This window comes from Plodia interpunctella, chromosome Z (genome assembly GCF_027563975.2).
Source record: "Plodia interpunctella isolate USDA-ARS_2022_Savannah chromosome Z, ilPloInte3.2, whole genome shotgun sequence".
NCBI lineage: Eukaryota > Metazoa > Arthropoda > Insecta > Lepidoptera > Pyralidae > Plodia > Plodia interpunctella.
In genome coordinates, this window is record NC_071324.2 from 4,157,790 (window position 1) to 4,180,575 (window position 22,786).

The window sequence follows — 22,786 nt, forward strand, 5'->3', positions numbered from 1 at the left end:
TAAAAATCGGAACGCGTTAATCAGTGATAACAAAAGAAGGACGACCGTGATTCCGAAACATGATGGATGGATTTTTGTTTTGAATTCGATAAGGTTTTGTTTTTCATTTAAAATATCCCCGAAAGTGAGTCATAGCATACCTAAGACCAACATATCGCAGGGACTTTTATTGACAGTGCCAGATTATCCTTTAGGTAAAACAGTTTAGGTACAGAGTGCGAGCATCTGAGGGTCACTGATATGGGCATATCGTAATGAACCTAGGTCAGAACTGTTGATCAGTCGCCGTTTATTGATAAAACATAGTCGCGACATTCTCAAAATAAACCAAGTTGTTTACCACATAAACATGTGCGACGTGTGAAGGATGACAGCTGTCTTAAATGGAGTCATTAGCATAGCACCATCAAATATGGTGTTTACTACGAAGAAACACATTAGCTATCAAACAGTTTGGTTAGATAACCAAATTGTTTGAAAGAATACGAGTATATAAAACGATGATAATTCATGTGATAATATTGAAACAAAAACCGTCAAATACGACTTTCATTAGGCCAGTGTCAGGCTCAGTGTCATTTATTGAGCGGATCGAAATCACTATATGAGTATGCGACTACTTGCCACTAGATGGCGGAACGGTATATATATATATATATATATATATATATATATATATATATATATATATATATATATATATATATATAGATCCAGTATTTACGCGAGTAAAGAAACGGCACCAATTTTTAGTAATTTATTTTTCAATAATCGTATTTTTAAAAACTCTAGTTAAAAACCTTTAAGACTTTTTATATTAGTGTGGCCATCGTCAACACTTTCCCCCAAGTGTTGCCAGTGCGACACTCAAGGTTGGCAAGCGAAGCCACCCTAATGACAGGTCGCTTCGTCACACCCACACTAGTTTTGACATCGACCACTCTGATTCGACCGTCAGAACACTTTCGCCTACCTTATGATGCAATCCTTCCTGTGACCACTTGCTACGGGGAATAAGGACTGGCAATACCTCTTCTGACTCAACGCTGCCTGAACAGATCAGTTAAGCGTTGAGAAATTCGCCACTGACGCCTGAGGTACAGATCCCCGTCGTAATAAGGGTATGGGCAAATTAGATGAACAACCTAATAGAAAATGGTTTGTGGTCAGAGCCTCCTCACTGCTTGGATCGACTGACACGTGTGTCAAAGAAGTCACGGCTATTAATGATATTTTCGACTTCTGTAAGTACTCTTTACTCTACTCTTTCTTTGAGTATAAACTTCAACGAACGAAGTCTTGACACTACGTATCAGCCTCTCCCATGTGCGGGCTAGCTGGACAAATGAACTTTCACGTAACATTTGTATTAAGGGCCAGTGCAGACTTGATTGATGCCTTCAGCTCTGTATCTGGTCCCATTGACCGACATTAAAATCTGAGGCCAACCTTTACAGGCAGCCATCCTCTTCAAGACCATTATAAGCGAGTCTGCTGTCAACGAAGGAACAACCTCGATGTGGACAGCCCGCACGCCTGCTGAGCAGGTAAAAAGTACCCCATATCAGCATAGATGCAACCGCTTCCTTGGCTTCCCCTCGAAGAGACTTACGTAAGTGCCACAAGTTCTCATCTGTTGAATCGACTCTTCGAAAGCTTTCTTAAAACTTAGCCACTCTAATGGGTCGCCAAAAAATAATGTGAGATCTTTCGAGGTTGCTAATCTGGTTAGCATTTCTTTGTTATTAACCTTTTGTGAAGAAGTGGCAATGGCACCTCGAAGCGCCTGGACTGGATGTTGTATATCGCTCCCTTTGCACTTAATAACACTATTATAAACAAATGGTGTCTGCTCTATGCTAACAACAGATGCCGGCGGTAGGGCATGACCAACGCTACTATGTCTTTTGCTCGCTTGGCCTATGCTTTGATGACCTGCGCTCTTATGGCCTGCGTTCGCATCCAGCCAATTTTTTACTTTGTTCAGAATAGATAGATATTGCAGATCCCGAATGAGCACTTCTCTAATTTGATTAGATCAAGTTATTTTGTTTTTTCTAAAAGATCGGACTGTATTTTTGCCCTTGCCTGAGTCGCTTCCATTTTCACCACTGCTTTGGCTTGAGCTGCATCTGCTTTGGCCTCCGCCTCCGATTGTGCAGCTTCTATTTCAATTTGCGCTTTGGCATGGACAGCTTTCAATTCCAAATCCCGATGTAAAATTGGCGACGTCTGGCAGTGTTTTACTATCATACGCGATGTTCTTATGTTACCACTAATTAAAAAATATTAATGCTTACACCCGAGCTAACTACTCTGCTTTACATTTCGATTGTGAGGTAAGTAGAAAATAAACCGGCATTACAAGAACTGTTTTTTCCTAATTAGCACGTAATTATAAAAACAATCCCAAAAAACAAGCAATATTTCAAGTGAAAGTTTCGATACCTAACCTATTTAAAATTGATAACTATTATATTCATACGAAGACAAGGCTGAATAGCGAAGCGACCTTTTTGGTCATTGGGCTGAATAGATGATGTCTATTGCCAGTATGATGGTTAGAGGATGTACGCGAACTTTTTGGAAGAGTGTGTGTTTTTTTAATTACTTACCGTCCTAGGGCTTTTCTAGCTACATCATCACCCTAGAGCGCTTATTGGTCTCCTACAAGCCCCAATTGGGGGTAATAAGGACCTACTTACCGAATATGAGAAATGTAAAACAAATTAATATCACTTACAATATAACACAAAGAAAGGATTTGCTACTAAACTAATAAAGCAATTTTAGGTGATCACACCCAAAATTTGAAATTGGAACTAGCATCCATTTTTCAAACAAAATAATTTTACTGTTAAATTAATAATACATAAATAATTTCCTTATTATTTTAATTTCTTGTGTTTCCCAATAATCTCGGAATTTAATACTCACTTATATAAACTCATTAATATAAATAAAATGGTGTATATGAATGTATGAGACAACAATTTAGATCAGAACCTAGGAAATTACAAAAAGAGCATAATGACTTCCGAAAATGGATTATATAGCCATCAGTTATAGTTTTCAAAACACTCGAATTAGTCAACACAAGGAAATCGTATACAGACAAACACCAATACGGCACGCATAATATACATATTATGTATACACATTGTCATCAAGTCAATTAGACAGGCCAGACATCTATCATAACGCACGTAATACCTTCAAATCCGACAATAAAAAAAAAACAAGTGTGTATCGCTACTGTACTGCCTAGAGTTAAGATATGTAGAATCGCAAATTAGATTTTTTTTATATGAAAAGAAAAATGCGAATGACGAAAAGTCGTATAATAAAAGTTGCTTGTTTTGATGTATCCAAGTAGTCTTTAGGATGTTTTGCGTTTGATACCAGTAACCCATACGGGGTTACTGATATCAATTTGTACTAGTAAAGAAACTGTAGCGATTTTTAGCAATTAATTTTTCTAACTCTAGTTAAAAACCTAACGAGATTTTATGTCAGGGTTGCCATCGCCATTATAAGGTAAACGTGCAATGTGAATACAAAGAGAAACATCAAGTAAAATACCTAAATAAATAAACACCGTAAAGAATTACATCTCTTCATAGTCACATTCCTTAGGGCTGAGTTTCGTGGTCATTACGTAGAATGAAACACACACGACTTTCTTGGCACTATTAATAGAGGGCCTTCTCTATTGCACACACAAGTTGACAATCAACCAAATTGCAGGTTTCCTCACGATGTTTTCCTACATCGTAAGCAAGTCGATGGTGGTCGATAAAAACAACTATATATGAGTCAGATTGGTATGCAAACTCATGTGACCCGAGTAAGATTCAAACCTGAGACCGTGGTTCACAAGGAGGCGCCTTAACATTAAACCACCACTTCAAAAAAAAATAGAGTTACTTACATATATTATTATAAACGTTCGCGAATATGAAAAAATAAGAGAAAGAATGACTTACCGCTCGTCTCTTCTCAGCGTCCTCAAGCGGCACGCTCTGGCCAGGAATAGAAGCTCGACCACGGAACATCTCCATCACTTTAGCCATGGCACTTGGTCTGCGAGACGCTGATGCCGTCACAGTGTGGTAGTACTGCCGGAGACAATGTGAATATTAAAAAATGACCATAAATTCGTTATGAACTTTTTTTCTTGTAACCTTTATTTACACTCTTTGACCCATAATGAAAACATTGTGGGTAAAACTGCACTCTGGTTGGGTTGAAAATGATTGGTAAAGAGCAAAATTAAGATTATAAGTTAATAAATGTTTTAGTTTAGAAAAAAGAACATGTGGTTCAAAAGAGTTAGAGATCAGTTTTGATCTAATATTTGATTTATTTTCAACAAAATTTAACAAAACAAACTGTGAGGATTGTTTACGTGTCATAAGGGCTAACGGAGTGTCCGTAACATCGGTCGGGTGTTAGTACTTACTCTAGTATCACTCCCCGGATGCGGATGCGCAGATCCGTCCTTAGTCTTAGGGGCAGCTGCCCCGGTACTACCCGAACTGCCGGCTTCAGTCTTCGAAGCTTCGGCCTTCACTGGCTCGGGCTTCGCCGCCTCTCGACCCATTGAATTCGATTTCGTCATGCTCTGAAAGAAAAATTACATGAGCTAGTTGGTCAGTATTACATGTTTACAAGTTTAAAGAGCTGATTATATTTTTTGTTGTTTGATTTATTTAATATCATCAATATATAAATAAATTTACGTCACTGGCTAAGTGACAGACATACAACACGGCTCCTTAACGATTCAACGTAGGAAACCGAAATTTGGTTCCTATGAGCAGTGGAGAACTAATAACCTAAACTCGCACGTGAACAGGAAAACACGTTAACTTCGAGTCTATCAAACTTAGTTACGGATAAGATAGGCGGACCGCGCTGGATCTATTTGAAACTACATTTTAGATCAGAGTTGAGCACCGGCGGAATATCTCCACGGCTTCTACCGATTGTCCTACGATCACCATTTACTTTCTATCATGGCATCCGCAAAAAACAGCGCCGTGAAGAAAAATATCAAGGTATATAAACTAGTGGCTGCTAAGACCTTTCGACCACTGATTTTAATATTTCATAATTAGTTTATAGCTTGTAAACCATAGGCTATACGGCTATATAAGACTGCTGTAGTTGTCTATCACCTGTATAGACAGGTAATAGACAACTACAGCAGTCCTATAGAGAGTTAGCGTCAGGCAGGCAGCTTGTCGTAAAATCGCAGCGCAATCATTAAAAATTTAAGATTGATTCGCACCATCACTGCCGAGAAAGGATAAGAAAAGACACGAAGATGAGATAAAGATATTTACCTGGACTGCAGCTTTCACTTGCTTCATGATGGACGGTTGCTTCTTAACATCTCCACGCGGTCGGGACTTGAATATATCGAAGAGCGCAGGCCTTCTGCTTACCCCGCTTGTACCTGAACGGAAAACGTTTTTTATGGAACAACCAAAAAACAATATTATTAATGGAGTTTATAACGGAATTACAACCTTAGACATTATGGTACTATATTACTATTATCAACTTTTTAAATAACAACGCAGGAGTTTTCATACAAATCATTAAGTAACTATGTTCCAAAACCTCGCGATTTTTACTATAAACATTTAAAGTATAAAAATGTAAGACATTGTAATCATAAACATATATTGAAACATGAAAGGGTTCGAAATATTCCCTTATATATTTCATACCTTACGCAGTGACAAAGGAGTAATTGTTGTTGGCTCTGTTCATTTTTTAAATACCAACTATCAGGATCCACTGCTGGGCGAAAACTCCCTTTTCTGTTTTCTACCACTATCCCTCCCCAGTTGTTGCCATATCGAAGGCCGACAGTTCGTCAGACTATTCCTCGGCTTGTCTCTCGATATACATTACCTACTTTTTTGATATTTGCGACTCTAAGCGTTTAGTTTCTAAGGAACTTTCTGGATCTAGCGGTGTGCTAAATGTTGATATGGACTTTTTCTTTTCGAGTCGTCATGGTGATTTATATAATTTGAGACCAGTATGTGGCCAATTTTGATGCTGTGTCGTTAGCCATGGCACAAGTGGAACAGTTAAGGCACTAAAGTAGGTAAGCTGTTGAATGATCAGCAGATGTAGTGAACGGACTTCTATATCTATGCAACATATGCCTGTTATGTACCTACACATGTTTACTAAATTATATAATGAATAAAAAGAACTGATATCAGTTTATGACATACTAGAGGTCTGTCCCGGCTCCGCTTGGGTAAAACCATAATAATAAAGTTGCCTATGTCACTCCAGAAGGTTTCATCTATCTCTGTGCCAAATTTCATCAAAAACGGCCCAGTAGTTTTTGAGTTCATCCATTAAATAAAAAAAAACACAAATCTTCTCTCTTTATAATATTAGTACTTATTGATATATTATCGTGCCTGTTTTCATAAGAAAATATTACGATAGCTTTAAACTGCACACCACTCGAACGTTATCGCGGTCGTACCTAGACTTACGTCGTGAATAAATAAGTGACCAATTAATACAATATAATTAAGTGGCATCGTTGAAATATTACTGTTAATTATCTTAAAATATATGGGCCTTTCCTATACGATACAGTCATGGACGAGAGGGTAGATTTGTGAGAAGAGCTACGCTTGGTCATAATCATCTGTGGCCCTCTCGACTGTGCCCTAAGTGGGCGGAAATAGTCTGATCAGGGGGCGCGATGTTTGCCATAATATATGCTTTTGAAGTTTCTGCCCGCAAATAAACTCTTTGCTACATGGGGTGCGGTTTGTCATCGTCCGCCGAGCTTCACGGTTTGCGTTCTGCAATATCAAGTCAACATAGTAGTACTAAGGTTCGTTTAAAAGAACTAAGTTTACTGAGACAATGCTCACCGTGAATAGTTTGTTGGTACATGGGGTGCGGTTGGCCATCGTCCGCCGAGCCTCGCCGCTTGCGCTCCCCGACCGACTGCGTGCTGCGCGTGATAGCTGCATCCAAGCGTTGTTCTGAAACGTACGACCAATATGACAGAATACACACTTTAATCACAGCCTACGGTAAATTACGGTATAGTCATTTGCCAAACACCTCTATAGGAGATAACAGTGAATGAGTGAAGTGAGCCTGAGAGGTGCAAACAGGTCGCTCCCGACGTTCCATACTAATTTCGAAAATAAAAAGCAATTATTGTCATGGATGTGCCATTACTGACTAAGATATGTGCCCATTCCCACATCTTAAAAGTTAAGTAAATATATGGAACTACTATCAGATGTGGGAATGGGCCTACCTATTAATATTACGACCTCGGTGGCGCACTGGTAAAGCGCTTGCCTCTGAACCGAGAGGTCCCGGGTTAGATCCCGGTTGGGTCATGATGGAAAATTATATTTTTCTGATTGGCCCAGGTCTTGGACGTTTACCTATTTAAATATTTGTTATAAAATATAGTATCGTTGAGTTAGTATCCCATAACACAAGTCTCGAACTTACTTTGAGGCGAGCTAAATGTTTGTGATTTGTCCTAATATATTTATTTATTTATATGTATTATTGCCATAGAATGCTATTGCAGTGTCAGCGTAGAGGCTGGCGGCTGTCTCGGCAAATCAAGCCGTTGGTCAACTGTTATGTCTTATTAAACTGTGCTTTATATAGTATTTGACGTAAACAGGTAATGGCTGTCCGAAAGGAGGTCGTGGCATCGGTAATAAATATAATTTTAAGAAAGAAAATGTTAATTTCACTCTACACCTTTATTCGAAGTCGATCCAATGAAGAACTGCGATTTACTCATACAAGTGAACTAGCCATATCGAGACATGAAGACGGATATTAACCCAACAACGCAATATCGTCTGAACATTATGATGAGATGATGCGACAGAAAATATCTATGATATCTTCACAGATATTTTCTGTGCAGATTTTTCTATATTTTTGGCCCATGGTTTTAGCCATGGACACAGAAAAGATGAGACACGAGCTTGCAGTGGGTACACAAGCGTCAAGTGTCTTCCCCAAGGTGGGTACGGGGAGCGTAGGATCAAACACGCAGTGCTCTCATTTCCTAACATCGTCGATATCTCTCAGAGTACTTATACAGAAACGAAAACCAAACCATAGCGAGTTTCACAAAGCTTCAGTGCCATCTAGTGCTAGATGTTCCCGTTTAGTCCTAGTGCGCAGACTCGTGAAATAGGGGTCGGCTAATATCGTCACTTTTCGCTATGGAATTTTGTTCGTTTTGGGGTTGCTAAAACATCGTTTTCAGCTTTTTTAGGTTATTGTTGGTTAGACCAATCTATGTAGATAACAAAAATTGTTATATGTATATATAAGACTAGATAAGTATGTGGTCGAATTTTAATGTCAAATAAAAATTTATCTTAGCATGAAACGTAAAAAGCAAAAATTATGATACCGAACAAATAGATTTTTTCTCAAAGTAAAATAAACAAATTTGATGAAAACGAGAGGACAAAGCCTCAATTGAAATGTGCAATATGGTCTATGACACTCGCAACTGTCACAATTCGTATAATTTGCTAAATAATTTGTGAGCAAAATGTTAGTTACATTAGCAACTTTCGTGTGTATTTGTTTGTTACCTTTCCAAGCTGTGTCTACTCAACCGTTCTTGAAATTTCGATATGGCACAGTACATACATGTATGTATGTTTCAAGATTACTAAAGCGTACAGAGATTCACACGTCGGTGGAGCCGCGGTTGATAGCTAATTTATCATAATCTTGATTAGAATGTGCGAATATATTTTGTGATGTTTAAGAATTTCTAAGAATCAATAAATCCTAGGATAGACGCTTGTACTTTTTCAAGCATGTACTGAATATTTTTAACAAATTTTATCCAGTGATATCCGCGGAACAGTGTGAGAAATTGTTTATAAAAATACTTAAAAAAATCTAACTAACGGATAAACTCTAGATGGAATCTAGGGTATTTAATCTGCAATACATTGCACCTAATTGAACTTAAAAACCTAATATTTTCATATTACTTACATTTACAAAATAAACATATGCCAAATTACCATTATAAATATATTGCCAATCCTTATATATTATAAAACAAAGTCCTCTGTCGCGTCTGTTTGTCTATTCGTGATAAATACAAAACTACTGCACGTATTTTCATATGGTTTTCACCAATAGATAGTGTTATTGCTGATGAATGTTTAGGTGTATAATTTATTGTGTTTTACCCGTGCGGAGTCGGAACGGGCTAGTTATAAATATATTGCTAATAGATTATTATTTTAAACATTCAACTACTTCGGACGAGCCACATAAATCGTAAGATGAATCATGCCCATGTACTGAGCCGCTTCGCTAATAAACGAATACTTTGCACTACACCTCGAAACCGTACATAATTAGTTACACACTACAATTAGCCCTACAACTACAATACAATAAGTGTAAAGATATTACGTTTTCGTGGCTAATCTACATTCATATTTTAAAGAGGCACCTACGGTTCATTTTCTTTCTAGAGAACCTATTAAATAATGCTTCGAAATTATCACAGTAAATATAATATGTATAATTTTATCATATACATATGTAGCAATATATACAAAAGATCCCGCAGAGGAGGGAGGGGCCAAACAAATGTAAAAAATATTTTAAAGTATAGGCGAAGAAGTGTTTACGCGCTTCTGCGCCCGAGTTGACCCATAGACCTGAGAATTGCTGGCACCGCGCCAGTAGACCGAACAACACTCAAATACCTGCTAACAAACTATCTGGCAAACATTGAGGGCTCTGCACTCTTCGCCGATAGTAAAACTATATTTATATACTATGTGTAAAAATTTGCGAGGTTGAAAGTAGAAATCTTCCCATAAAAAATCCTGTCAGAACAATGAGATACCCTAACAAACCTTACTTTTCTACGTACCCTACATTGCTGTATCTTGGATGATTTGAGAATTATTTACTATTCAACTCAAAAACACTAATTGTGATAGAAAACTTTCAACACACTTTTAAAATTAATTGTGATTTTAATAATACCATGTTAATAAAAAATAATTGACTAAATTAAGAAACTGGTGTACTACGGAACAAAGCAACTCGAGTCACATAATGGCACTAAAGTCCATACAAAAATCATTCTAACCATAAAACTGCATTGTCATTACAATGGTACTGAAACGATATCATATCAAATTTCGACTCGGTGGGATAAGATGGAGTGGAACCATTTCGGCTTGGGAGATTACTATGACATAATTTAACACACCACAAGAATAAATTCAAGTTTTTGGCATAAATTATATCGCCGCTTGGAAAAATCATAAAAGTATTAAATGCATGACTAAAGTTTAACGTCGGTGCATTAATTTATGAGGAGTTCCCTCATTGGCACAGGTCATGCTTATCATAAATAATGCGTTGACATTGAAACTAAAGCCACGTGAAAAATGTCAACTCTATAGAAACAAGTGGGAGTGATATGAAGGTCGTAATAAAAAACAAAGGATACATACCTCTCTTTTGCCTGCGATCAGGTTCACTGCTCTGGCGCACCTGCTTTTGTTTACTTCGAGGCGTAGTTTTCTTCACCGCTTCGATTTCTTTTCGATTCGTTTGTGATCCCCATGTGCCTGAACGGGTTCGCTCTTGTCCAGTGTCCTTTGTAGAAGCATTATCTTCCTTCGCGACGGTCCTTTCTGCTGGAGTTGGAGTCGCTTTCGTTGGCAACTGGAAAATACAAAAGAAAATTATTTATTCAAATGCCTAAATTTTAATTAAATAATTAAAATTTAGACATTTTTTTACAATTATTATTAATTATTTAATTAAAATTTAGGCATTTTAATAAATAATAAGGAATGTAAGGAAACGTTTTAAAGATATCCATTAAACTAATAAAAACATCTCGAAATATTAAATATAACTTTTAAAAATGTATTATGAATAGGAACATGACAACGAATGAATTGGTTGATTCATTAATGTAACGATTTAGATGCTTTACTTTTATTAACATTTAATATATTGTAAATTACCTTGCAAAGGGATTAGACTTACTAAAAAAATACTTACATTTTTTTCGTCTGTTCGTTTAACCCAAATGTCTTCTGAATTAGCAGATCTGCAATCTCCATCTACCTTAGACCTAATTTCTATTAAACTACTATCAAAATAGTTTTTATCTCGGTGGAGATTCTGTGCTAGAAAAATTGACCGTACACTCGGTCTTTGTTCTTCTGCACCCTTGGTCCCAAAATGTACAGTATGAGCATTATGAGCTTGGGTACGTAAAACTTTTTCCACCGGCGCACCGGGCGCCGTGCTGGGGACAGGCGGAGAAGGCTCTGCCGTCGTGACAAGAAACTTATGTTTAGCACCCATGACCGTTCTTTTGGGCGCATTTTGGCCTTCGACTATTCCCGACCCATGTACCGTAGACTCGTCAAGTTCATCTTCAGTCGACTCTGCTTGCTCAGTCGTATTGTCACTTAAGTTGCGATTCTTTGTTAAGGTGCTATGATTAGAGTCGATTTCGACGCAAGCTTCCAAGGACACTAGCGAAGTTGGAGGATCGATCTCTTTTTTCTCATCATCCTCGTCTTCTTCTCGGCACTGAGACAGCCGTCGTCGTTCCGCAAAAGGGAATGGGGGATTAAGAGTAACTGCATTCCTACTAGAAAGATTGTTACAGTGATTCATAAAATAGTGTTGGAAAAAACTATCAGTCTCGGGTGTGTCGTCATTGTCACCCTGAATAATATCTTTGAGGGCAGCTAGTGATGTAATTGTATTGTAATTGATTGCATTTACCAAATCCTCACTATCCGTAGAACTCGCAGAACCAGGCCCTTCTTCATCGGTAAGCTTATTCATCTTTTGGCAAACTTCTTCTAATGTGATATCAGTAGTTGTGGTATCGGTGTTGGTAACGTCAGTGCTTGTGATGTTGGTACTCAAGATTACAGTTTTTTTCTTCTTTTCATTTTTGCGTCCGCTCTTCTTAACTTTAACATTCGTTTCTGTTTTCGTATCGGTATCCATTGAACAGCATGTGCTCTTATTATTTTAGCCAAAACTAATTTCACTTTTACAGCGGCAAAATTAAGGCACTAAGTTACTATACAGTTATTATCACATAAAGTCACATGATATATTTTTTTTTGTTTAAGTTATAGATTAAGTAATATCGTAGCAAGTTTCTTGGCTCTCGTCACCGAACACATGCCATGGCAATGCTTTTTGATCGTAAACTATTTCCAGCGAGCATTTTACGAATCTGAAAATCATATCGAAATTTGTGGTTACGTTCTCCAACACATATAGAATCGTTTAAACCTACTTAAATTACATAATGGGAAAACATTTAGATTTTCGCACTTTATTCATGTTGTCGAATGAACAATTAATAATAACACTGCATTGATCCAGCAACAATGACATGAACAAACCTTAAAAGTTAAAACCTTACTATAGTATAACAATAATATTATATTACTTCAGGAAAATTTATACTATCCTGCGACTGTATTGAGTATATATGGACAAATATGTATCTATATCAGTAGAATGATAATAATATCTCTAAACATTGAGTTATGATCTGTTCAATAACAAACGAGCGAAGAACAGATCAATCATCATAGGTTACAGTACAGTTATGTTGTTGCAACTAGTTCAGATGATATTAATGAATGCAAATACAACAGCTCAAGGCCAGTTATAAATGACGCTTACACATAGCACTTTTTGCGTCAATGCAATTTGCGGAATCGCAAAATTGCCTCGCGAGATCAAAGCGGGAACGAATGCGGCATACCTTGCGTTATAGTCTTTAGACCAAAAGCACGCGACTATAGATAAATGGGTATTTACCCAAGTTTTACCGGGTAGATGCCCATCTCTACACGCGAGGGTTCGTTTTAGTATAAGATTTTTAATCTCATTCAATGAACCTTTCATGTACATTGTACTGCGCACTAATATCCGGCGAGCATGTACAAAGATAGTGATGATGTTATAGGGTGTAGGTAACTGAAATTTATCAGGATTATAGCAAATGAAAATTCTTTTCTATTCATCAACATCATTATTGACAACCCTCTGATATTTATTAGTAGTAGTAGAAACAGGCCTGTATCTCTTAGGAAACTAATAGTCTCTGCATACTAATCCAATCCAATGAAAATTAAAAATATAAATGTGGCATATTAACACCACATTTATTGCCAGTTTCAATGAAACTGAAACTCAATCAAAGAATTCGGAAACAAAATCGACTAGAGTCACAAACCAGGCAAACTTTGGAATAAAAATGGCAAAAACAGACCAAATAGCAATTGTAATAATAAAAAAAGAAAATTTTGCTTCAATTTAGTAAAACTGCAAAACTAGATAAAATCTCATGAATACTAATATCTAGGGCACCGGCACAGTTAAACAGCTGCATACACTGTCACTGCAATATAAATTACATTAAATTATATGCTGTGAATTATATTAAGTGATTTAAATATACAGGTCAGACTCCTTAGGCCATTAAAACTGGTTTACAAGGTGCTAAGTTTTAAATAAATGAATAAGAAAAAAAAGAAACTTTTTCTTTAAACTACTTGAACTAATAATTTTTGAAGTTAATATAGCTTATTATCCGCGCATACGTAGATCTCTATGTACACATATATGGTACAATATATTATAGACTAAGTAATAAATAGGGCTTAATTCTTAACTACCTATTTCCCGTTGCTTGCCTGCGTTAATTTTCTTTCTAATCAAAGTATAATATCAGTTATTTTATCGCATGTTGTCGTTCCATTGTATGTGTTTCGTCGCGCTTCTAACAATATGTCCCATCATTGAAGCGCTGTCCGTTCGTCTGCCCATCTGACAGATGGACCAGGCTGTATACAATAAACCGTAACCGTATAGACAGACAGTCAACATTTTCAGTGATGATGTATTTCAGTTGTTGTGAGCAGCCCTGGGCTAGCAGCCACTAGTTCAGCCCTTTAGGGATAAAATTTCCAAAAATCCTCTCTTAGCAGATACCTACACCAAATTTGCCTACTACTAAAAATCTAAATCTACTAAAAAATTGAGGCAAATTCTGTTCTTGTTTTGGTAACATTATGGTTCGGCAATCGCGTCTCGCACCCTAATCTAACCAATGCCATCAAAATGCAAGGTCAATTAAAAACTGGTTTTAATTTTTCTGCCCATTACGATCAAACGCACTGTGCAAAAGGACCAGCTTACCTCATATGTAACGAACATTATAATAATGCCTGGTCGATTTCATTGTTTTTAAAACTGTTGTGCACTCATCACATCTCGGCTCCAACCGGGCAGGTAAATTAAAATCGTTCTATTGGCTCATCACATCAAAATAATTTTTAAAAAAGTATGTGCGCACAGCTGGTCATCTGAGTTATAAATAAAGACAGTTATAAGATAGTAATAAGTAAAGCCATCATGTAAATTGTTTACTATATATATCCCATAAAGTTAATACTTGATTCTCACTGCTTCCCATAACCCTATAAAGGGTTTTATTTCGGAAAGAATGGTACTCCGTATATCTTCCTCCATACACATAAATATATATTCAAAATTTCAACAAAACGAGTATATATGGCGTGATCACAAACGTATAATAAACAAACATAATCACTTTCGCATTCTAATATTAGGTGTATTCGAGGCAACAGTTAAGTAGCATCAAGGTCTAGGATAACACAACACTACACGACCACAACAACAAATAAATCGTTATATCATCTAATTTATTCAAGAACGCAATGCGATGCAACCAAACAATAATTAATTTAAAACTAATAAATAATCTATTGTGCATACTACAAGTACCTAGATTACGTATTCAGTGCATTAAAATAATCTAATGCTGACTTTATAATAAGCAATGTTTTGCCCGCGTCTTCGCCCGCGCATACTTCATACGTCCGCCCATAACTTATTATTGTCAATAACTCTGGTTCTATAAGGAAAGTATCGCGCGTAATCCCCCATAATTATTTTTCATTATTATCTCCTATACAGACATAGCCTACTTACAGTTTTAATATATGTAGTATAAAGGAAAATATTAAATAATTGTATTTCCATTTATTCTGTCTGTACTGTAACTGCTCAAGATTTTCCTTTAGATTGTTATACTGAGGAGCTAGCCCGACTTTTAAGAGTAAGTATTTTGTATGTATTTTTCTTAATAGTTTCTGATTTCAATATCGACAATAAGGTCTATTTACACGTGGAACATATATTTATATCTTTACCTTTCGTCCAAGTTTCGTTCAGTCAATGTCAAATCAAGCTACACTGCACGACTTCTCTGAGGCGATAATAGCAGCGAATTAGCAATAAATTGCGCTAAGTCGTGTTTTGTTTACTGTACATTTCCATATTTATCTTATTTTAAAAGTTCGCAAACAAAATTCTTAAATTCCGACATCATAAACGAGCTTTGTTATTGCCAAAACAAATCTAAAAATAGTGGTGATATCGTTAAATGTGGACCGCAACGCATAGAACAATAACTTCTTAACCACTAAGAAATGTAATGTAGGAATATTGTTAATCAAAATGTCTCATCTTCATAATAGTTATCAAGATATAATGGCGAAAAATCGCGTGCCTCGCTAGGACTCGTAGAATAAACTTGTTTTTTACAAATAATAAATAATTTTTGACAATCTTCAATTCTCGTCAGAGAGACAACGCGCGACAAAAATTGATCGTGATATATTCAAAATATTGAACAAGTTCTCTCCTTCAAGATGTGAAGCTACAACAGGATATAAATAGCTTTTGTACGCAGTGATCTTCTGGCTGACCGACTTTTAGTGTTATCATCATTATATCACAGCAATTTATCGATAGCGTGGTAACTAGATTAATACATACACACCTAATTAGCATTAAATTATAGAATTAATTAATGAAATCCTTATGAGTGGAATGGATTCATTGTACAATGAAAAGGAGACGCCCATGGCGCATACATAGATATGAATAAAGATTTAAAAAAGTGTTGCTTCGCGCTTAGCTCAAAAACGACATTTCAAGTAATTTTAAACGCTTAAGTAGAAAGCAATTATAACATAATTAAACTTTAAATTCTTAAGCCGTGATTAGTGTCGAGCAAAGTTATTTTTGTTGTAAGTTGCTGTTTGCTAGCGTCTTCATTTACAATGTTTTGATTGTTCGGTCATTAAAATGCCACGGGGTATTTATGGTTGTTCAGTCAATCAATCTAATAAGTGTCCTGACATTGAAGTCGCGGAGTGAGGCAGTCAGCTTGTCGTATGTCACATGGTATCAATCGTACTAATATTATAAATGCGAAATATTTAAAGTGTGTGATTGAGTCGGTTAGGAAGCTTGTTAATCTCAAATCTAATGGAATAAATTCGATGTAATTTAGTATACGGATAGAATCTGAAATAGCACCTTTTTATCTCAACAAAATACCTGGGATGCGGCTTTTTTTTCATTAATGTTACAAGGAAAGACTAAAAATCTGACTACAACATCTTACATAAACTGGCTTACCCAAGTGATTCACAGACTAATGTGTGTTTAAACGATACTATGTTATCACATTGCTAAATCTAAAATTGATAAGGAAGTGCCTAATTATCTTTCAACTTTACTATTCGTATGGTATGAAAAGGCCGAATGTGTGCAGAATAAATTACTTGGCTGTAATTAGGGACAATAAGAATAGTGAAATAGTTATTTTTAGATTACGGAGAGTAAGAATAGCTAGTAGTTTTTGATTCGAAAGACATGTATCGTTAGTCAATTGATATCCTAAAATGATAATATAATTATCTAACTATAATACTATAAATTGTTACTTTTTCACACTATATCTATTCAAACAAATCTAATTGAAATATCAAAGTATGTGGACAGAGAGACAGCTAATGGTGGTCACGACCCTCAGCCATGATGATAAAGAATTTTAGTTGTACAAGTGAAGTAAATTCTGATGAAAGCCACTGAAGAGGTTCAGTGGCTTTCATCAGAATAGTAGCTAAAGCATACAAATCCTATGTTGGCTCCACACTATCCAACTCTGATACCTATATGCCGACGCGAATGCATGAACATCAGCATTGTATACCGAATCTGTCAAAGTTTGCCGATAGTGTGGAGCCGATCAATTCCCATCAAATATTCACGTGTAGTGGCTCCGAGGTCTAAAACAATCAAGGTCATTTAGCGCTTGTTTGTTATGTAATTGTTGCTATGGCCACCGCGGTACCACCTACCATAGGAGGCAACGTGGCCAATTGTCCGGTACCATAAGAAAAAAAACATAGCCAAATAAACCGTTCCTTTAGCCATAGTCATAAATCTAGTGAAAAAAATCGAACTCTGAACACAAATAGGTACTAGTATTCGCACCAAATTATTTTCGCGAATGTTATTTTGAAAATAATTTGGATGTGCGTGGAGGAACGATCACTGTTGAACAGACCTTGAGAATACCGAAAGAGACTGTATTGAAAATGAAAATATTTATATTGAATAACTTACATTTGGTTACAACCAGTCGACCCCTCAAGTATTTGCCCCTTTCATGCCAGAAGGGCTTACCATAATTAGTCAGAAACAGGACAATGTGTGATCCAAGCACTGTTCCTACGTGGTTCTGCCTCTTGGTAACACCAATCGTAGTATATATGACATCGAAGTTTTCCATACATGATTAAATAGATAGATTTATAGATCTATTCAAATAAGCGGAGTAATTTTAAGCGATTGTGCGTACCTATTTTCGTAGATAAGATTCACTATCTACAAAATTACTAGCGTAGCCAATACAAGTACCAATACAAGCCAATACAATTCAAAGAAAAAAGTAAAGGTATAAAATAATGCTACAATTATTCTATACTAGCGATCTGGGCCGGCTTCGCGCAGAGTCATTTATGTATGTAGGGTAAATAAAGCTTTGAGGAAAATTGACAAAATCCGCTTTCTTTTTTTAAACCACGTTTAAAGAAGAAAGCTTAGAAACATACAGACGCGGAGGGCGGTGATGGTTTTATAGTAATAATGATAGATAGAATAAATTATTAAAGTACTTAATAATAACACGTAGTAATACATATTAATTAACATTACATTTGTAAGTACCAAATTATGATAATGTTAAACCCTACTCTCGATGTCCTAAAGAATTGATAAATTATTACGAATTAGCAGCCCGTCCCGGCTTCACTCGGCTAAAAACATAATGAATTATACATCTAAACCTTCCTCAGGAATCACTATCTATTAGTGAAAACCGCATGAAAATCCTTGCAATCGTTTTTGAGTTTATCGCGAACAGACAGACAGACGCGGCAGAGGACTTTGTAGGATACCAAAATCCGAGAAATACTGAGATGGCAAATAAAATACAATTTAATATTAAATTAATCCAGCCATAATGTTGCTATTTGTGCCTACATGAAGGGCGATAAATCGAACGACTGTGATATAGGTAACGACGTACATAACGTAATATATTAAATACGTAAATGTATTAGAGACTAAACAAGCACAGTCATAAAGGTTCACCTAACGCATATCCACACTGGTGGATCAGCAGGTGGCACAGTGAAGTAGCCAATTTCTTAACACTGTGACTTTGACGACAAATTATTTGGGATAACTAGGTGGTTACCTTTCTGTTTTGTGTTTAATAGTATATTATCGTATTCGGATTTTAAAATTGATTCCATTTATTTATCAATAATACTTATTACAGAAAAGTCACAGTGACACACACCATGTTTAATATACCGTTTATACCTGTGTATTACTTAATAAATAAATATAAGTACTTGATTTGATGTGTTTCATTCTCATTAAAAATCCGTAGATAGAAATAACAACTTATATTCTTCCATTTCACTCATACAAGAATAGAAACAGACGTGGTCACATGAAAAGACTGACAGTGAAGCCTTAATATATTATATCCCTCATTGTGTGACCGCGACCTTATGGGTAGGCGCATTGAATAGTCATACCTAGCGGAGTTTACGTGGCAATCATAGTTCATGATTTCTTTTTTTTAGTGAAATCCTACAATTAAAGGTATACAACCACTTGTTCATTAGCTCGATGTGGACTGGACATAGCATTACAAGCAGGGTTCGATAGATAGTTCAAGCGATGATGTCACGCGCGTGTTCCCGCGCCACCTCATAGATAGACACTATTCACTGTTAGTAAGGCACTCTTTACATTGGCAAAAGCTGAAGAGAAATTTTGTAACAATACATCTTTATCCTTACAAATTATAAAATGCCGCGTCTGTCTGTTCGCCTAAACTCAAAAACTAGTGCATGTATTGATTTACATATTTTTACCGGTTATTCATAATACGGAGTCCTGGACTTAGATTACATTTAACAGAATTTACAAAAATACTATCAGACATAGCGCATTTACAATAAATATTATTTAAAGTAACAAAAATATCAGTATGGCCTACTATTATATTAATGAAATGTTATTATTGAACAATAAATAAGACAAAACCGCACAATTCCTGTGATAAATAAAGATATGGTTTGGGATGCATTGAATATGGTGTAGTAAACAACAATGCGCTCAGCGTCAATGTGAATAGACCCTAATAACTAGCTGGTTAGTCTAAATGACGCGGATCCGCTCCTAAACGCAGTCCCATATCGCTCACGCGACCAACGCGGCACGCAATTGACTTTATCTATTAGATGTGCTAGCTACGTTACAATACTCGCGCACAACAAGCTCAAAGAAATATTACAAAATTCATTATTTTCAGATAGATCAGAATATTTTCTATATTATTTTAATTTTATTTTAATCTAGCTCTGCATGTTATGTTCCCGGTCGTGTAGAGACTGTGTGAGCAGTAAAAATTGACCTTAAAATTTTCAAGATTTAGCTGTGACTTTACAATTGGCCTCCGGGTATATTTTCTTTAGAGTTATAAGATACATATATGAAACTAATCATATGAATACATCCATGACCTCACTCAAGTTAATTTGGGTTGCAAGTTGCAATTAGAGCTCTCTGATATGCAATAATGACATAGAAAATGAGACAATGTAGTATTTTTTATCATTTTTCGAACATTGATCTTTTGATAGAGCTGATAGATGAATATAACTAAATCGTACGATTTTAAAAATCTCATCTTAGTTAACTAATAAAAACATTTGGTGGCTTTGTTCTGTACATTTTGAGAAGAAATTAGAAAAATATTAGATAAACCCATCTCACGAATAAGCAATAAGGATATTTCCTTATTGCTTATTCCTGAGATGGGTTTACTTCTAACGTTTTCTTTTACTTTAAGGATATTTCCTTATTCCCAAATACAGAGAATACTCTGTATTCCCAAAGAACTAATTTTCAAAAATATCAGATGGTTAATGGCCAGTCATAAAACTGAATCTGTAAAATTTCAACATTTATTGTTCACAGTGACCCTATGCTTGAATGGGGAACACAAAAATATGAGTGAGAGAAATCATTCATTCTAAGATTCATAAAGCCACAAGATCAAAGAGGAAAGCTATTCACATTTTTACCATAATTTGACATTCTATATATAGAATCCATATAGGTAAAATTAAATGTAATAATAATGTTTGAGCCAAACTATTTATATTAACTAAAAAACACAAAGTGTATTTAATAGCTCATACTGTGTAGAAAATTAAATTAAGAACTAAGAGCTGACAAAGAAACCTGTGGAACCACCCATAATCTAATGACACAAAGCTAGCAACAGGTCCCCTACCTGTTGCTAGCTAGCTATTAGCTATTAGTATTACACAACAATGCCTCAAGAGTTAGTCATAGATGTTGCAGTCACATGACTTAAGAGTTTAAGATCCAGATGACTTTACATATTTTCGTCTCCAGTACAATATAATGTTGTCTGGCACTCCATAGTTACAACTCTAAAAGACAACAAACATTATTTTCTTCACAGGCATGACTGTGTAGCTCTACTAGTAATGTCTTCGGGAATTACTGACAAAATATTATCTGGCAAATGGGTAATGTAAAATAATAAATAACTAAAAAGAAGAACACAAAAACTGCTATTGCTATGTAGCATATATAATGTACAAATCTTTACGTTGTGAGTAAAGAGAAGTTTTGAGATCAAATAGTGGGGTTTTAAAGCATTTACATTTATCCCTTCAAAATTTGATTGGCAACTAGTGCATTTACACTATTATAATAGTTAACTATTGACATTCACTATTTTTTCATAGGAATTGTACCTCTAAAATATACCTATCTATTATATGTACCTATATATAATAAATGCCCTATGTCCTACTCCACACATCTAACTAAATCTGGTAATTTCAAAAAGACATGTTGTGTAAATAAATCATGAAGAAGTAACATACTAGCTTTCTTATATGGATCACTGGGTTGTAAGTTCTGGTTAACATCCAATAAACTATTAGTAACGGGGACTTCAATAAGGAAAAAACAATATAGTCCAGGAGAATTATAATAGTCATGCAGCAATACTGATGACTGCAAAAAAGTAACTTTAATTTATGATACAATTCAAAATCGAAAAAGCTTAACAACAACAATTATTTATGTTGTAATTATGTACATTTAAGACAACAGGTAAATGTGGGTAGTCATGAAAAATATAACAAAGAAAAACAGCTGTTGAATCAATGCTAGTGGGTTGATATGACTTGTGCCAAATATTAAATCCACGAAATCTATGTGAACAGGTAGGTGTATCTACAAATATGGTTCATTAAAATTAGGTTTATATGACACCATATTATTTTAGACTTGGTACCTTCTACACTCTCAACAGTTGTATTTGCAATTCGTGATTTAATGGAACGTGAAAAAGACTATTTTCACCACATTACTAGATACAGCGGGACGCATTTAGGTATTACTATTATAAGATTGTGCGAAGGAGACGTGACCAAATAAATTATTGAACAAACCGTAACCGTAAACACATCAATAATATTCGATGATCTTGACACAGTTTTAATCAGAATCCACTTTAACACTCATTTTCAAAACAATTATTTCACGTAATAACTCACAAATCATCACAAAAATTTATGTAACACAATTTTTTAACAATTCTGATATAAAATTGTCCAAATAATATTACACTTCAATGCAATTCAATTGACAATTGTTGACAATTAGTGTTGTAGTGTGTGTTATGTATCGATAATAATATCTATCAATAATTATTTCAATCGAACAAATACATAAAATATTGACATATATATTAATTTAAATTTACCGTAATAGTAGTTTAACCTTTTTTATAATCACTTCTGAATAAACTTTACGTCCATTAGAGTCCCATGGGAAATTAATATACAATAACTGTCATATTATTATAAAAACAAATTTATGTAGGTACTTATGTAACACCACATGGACCTAAAGAAACACAATCAAAATTAGAATATAACTAAATAAGTACTTACAAAAAATATGTATATCATATATTTACAGAAATGCCAGTACCCGCAGTACGTTACTTTGAAGTAAATAATAATTAAATTTTACACAAATTTTGGGTCAATTAAACTAAATCGATATTACTTAGAATAATTAATCTTCAGCATCCCTAGCTTACGTAGAGTTGCCATAAATAAATAATAATATATCTATGGTCCATGCCATGGCCAATCAAAACAAATCGTAGCGTAGGTAGCGCCATCTG

The 22,786-nt window shown here is 35.4% G+C and overlaps 1 protein-coding gene across 1 annotated transcript in view; it reads right to left on the reverse strand.

Moving 5' to 3' along the window:
* LOC128682795 (uncharacterized) overlaps positions 1-22,250 on the reverse strand; it is a 74,900-nt gene extending 52,650 nt beyond the window's left edge. The window contains exons 1-7 of the mRNA XM_053767650.2: positions 22,044-22,250; positions 11,104-12,307; positions 10,545-10,758; positions 6,921-7,034; positions 5,349-5,461; positions 4,463-4,624; positions 3,987-4,118 (exon numbers count right to left, since the gene is read on the reverse strand). Of these exons, the coding sequence (XP_053623625.1) occupies positions 3,987-4,118; positions 4,463-4,624; positions 5,349-5,461; positions 6,921-7,034; positions 10,545-10,758; positions 11,104-12,072 (1,704 nt within the window). The 5' untranslated portion in view covers positions 12,073-12,307; positions 22,044-22,250. The remainder of the gene's footprint in view (positions 1-3,986; positions 4,119-4,462; positions 4,625-5,348; positions 5,462-6,920; positions 7,035-10,544; positions 10,759-11,103; positions 12,308-22,043) is intronic.
* Positions 22,251-22,786: the final 536 nt, after the last annotated feature.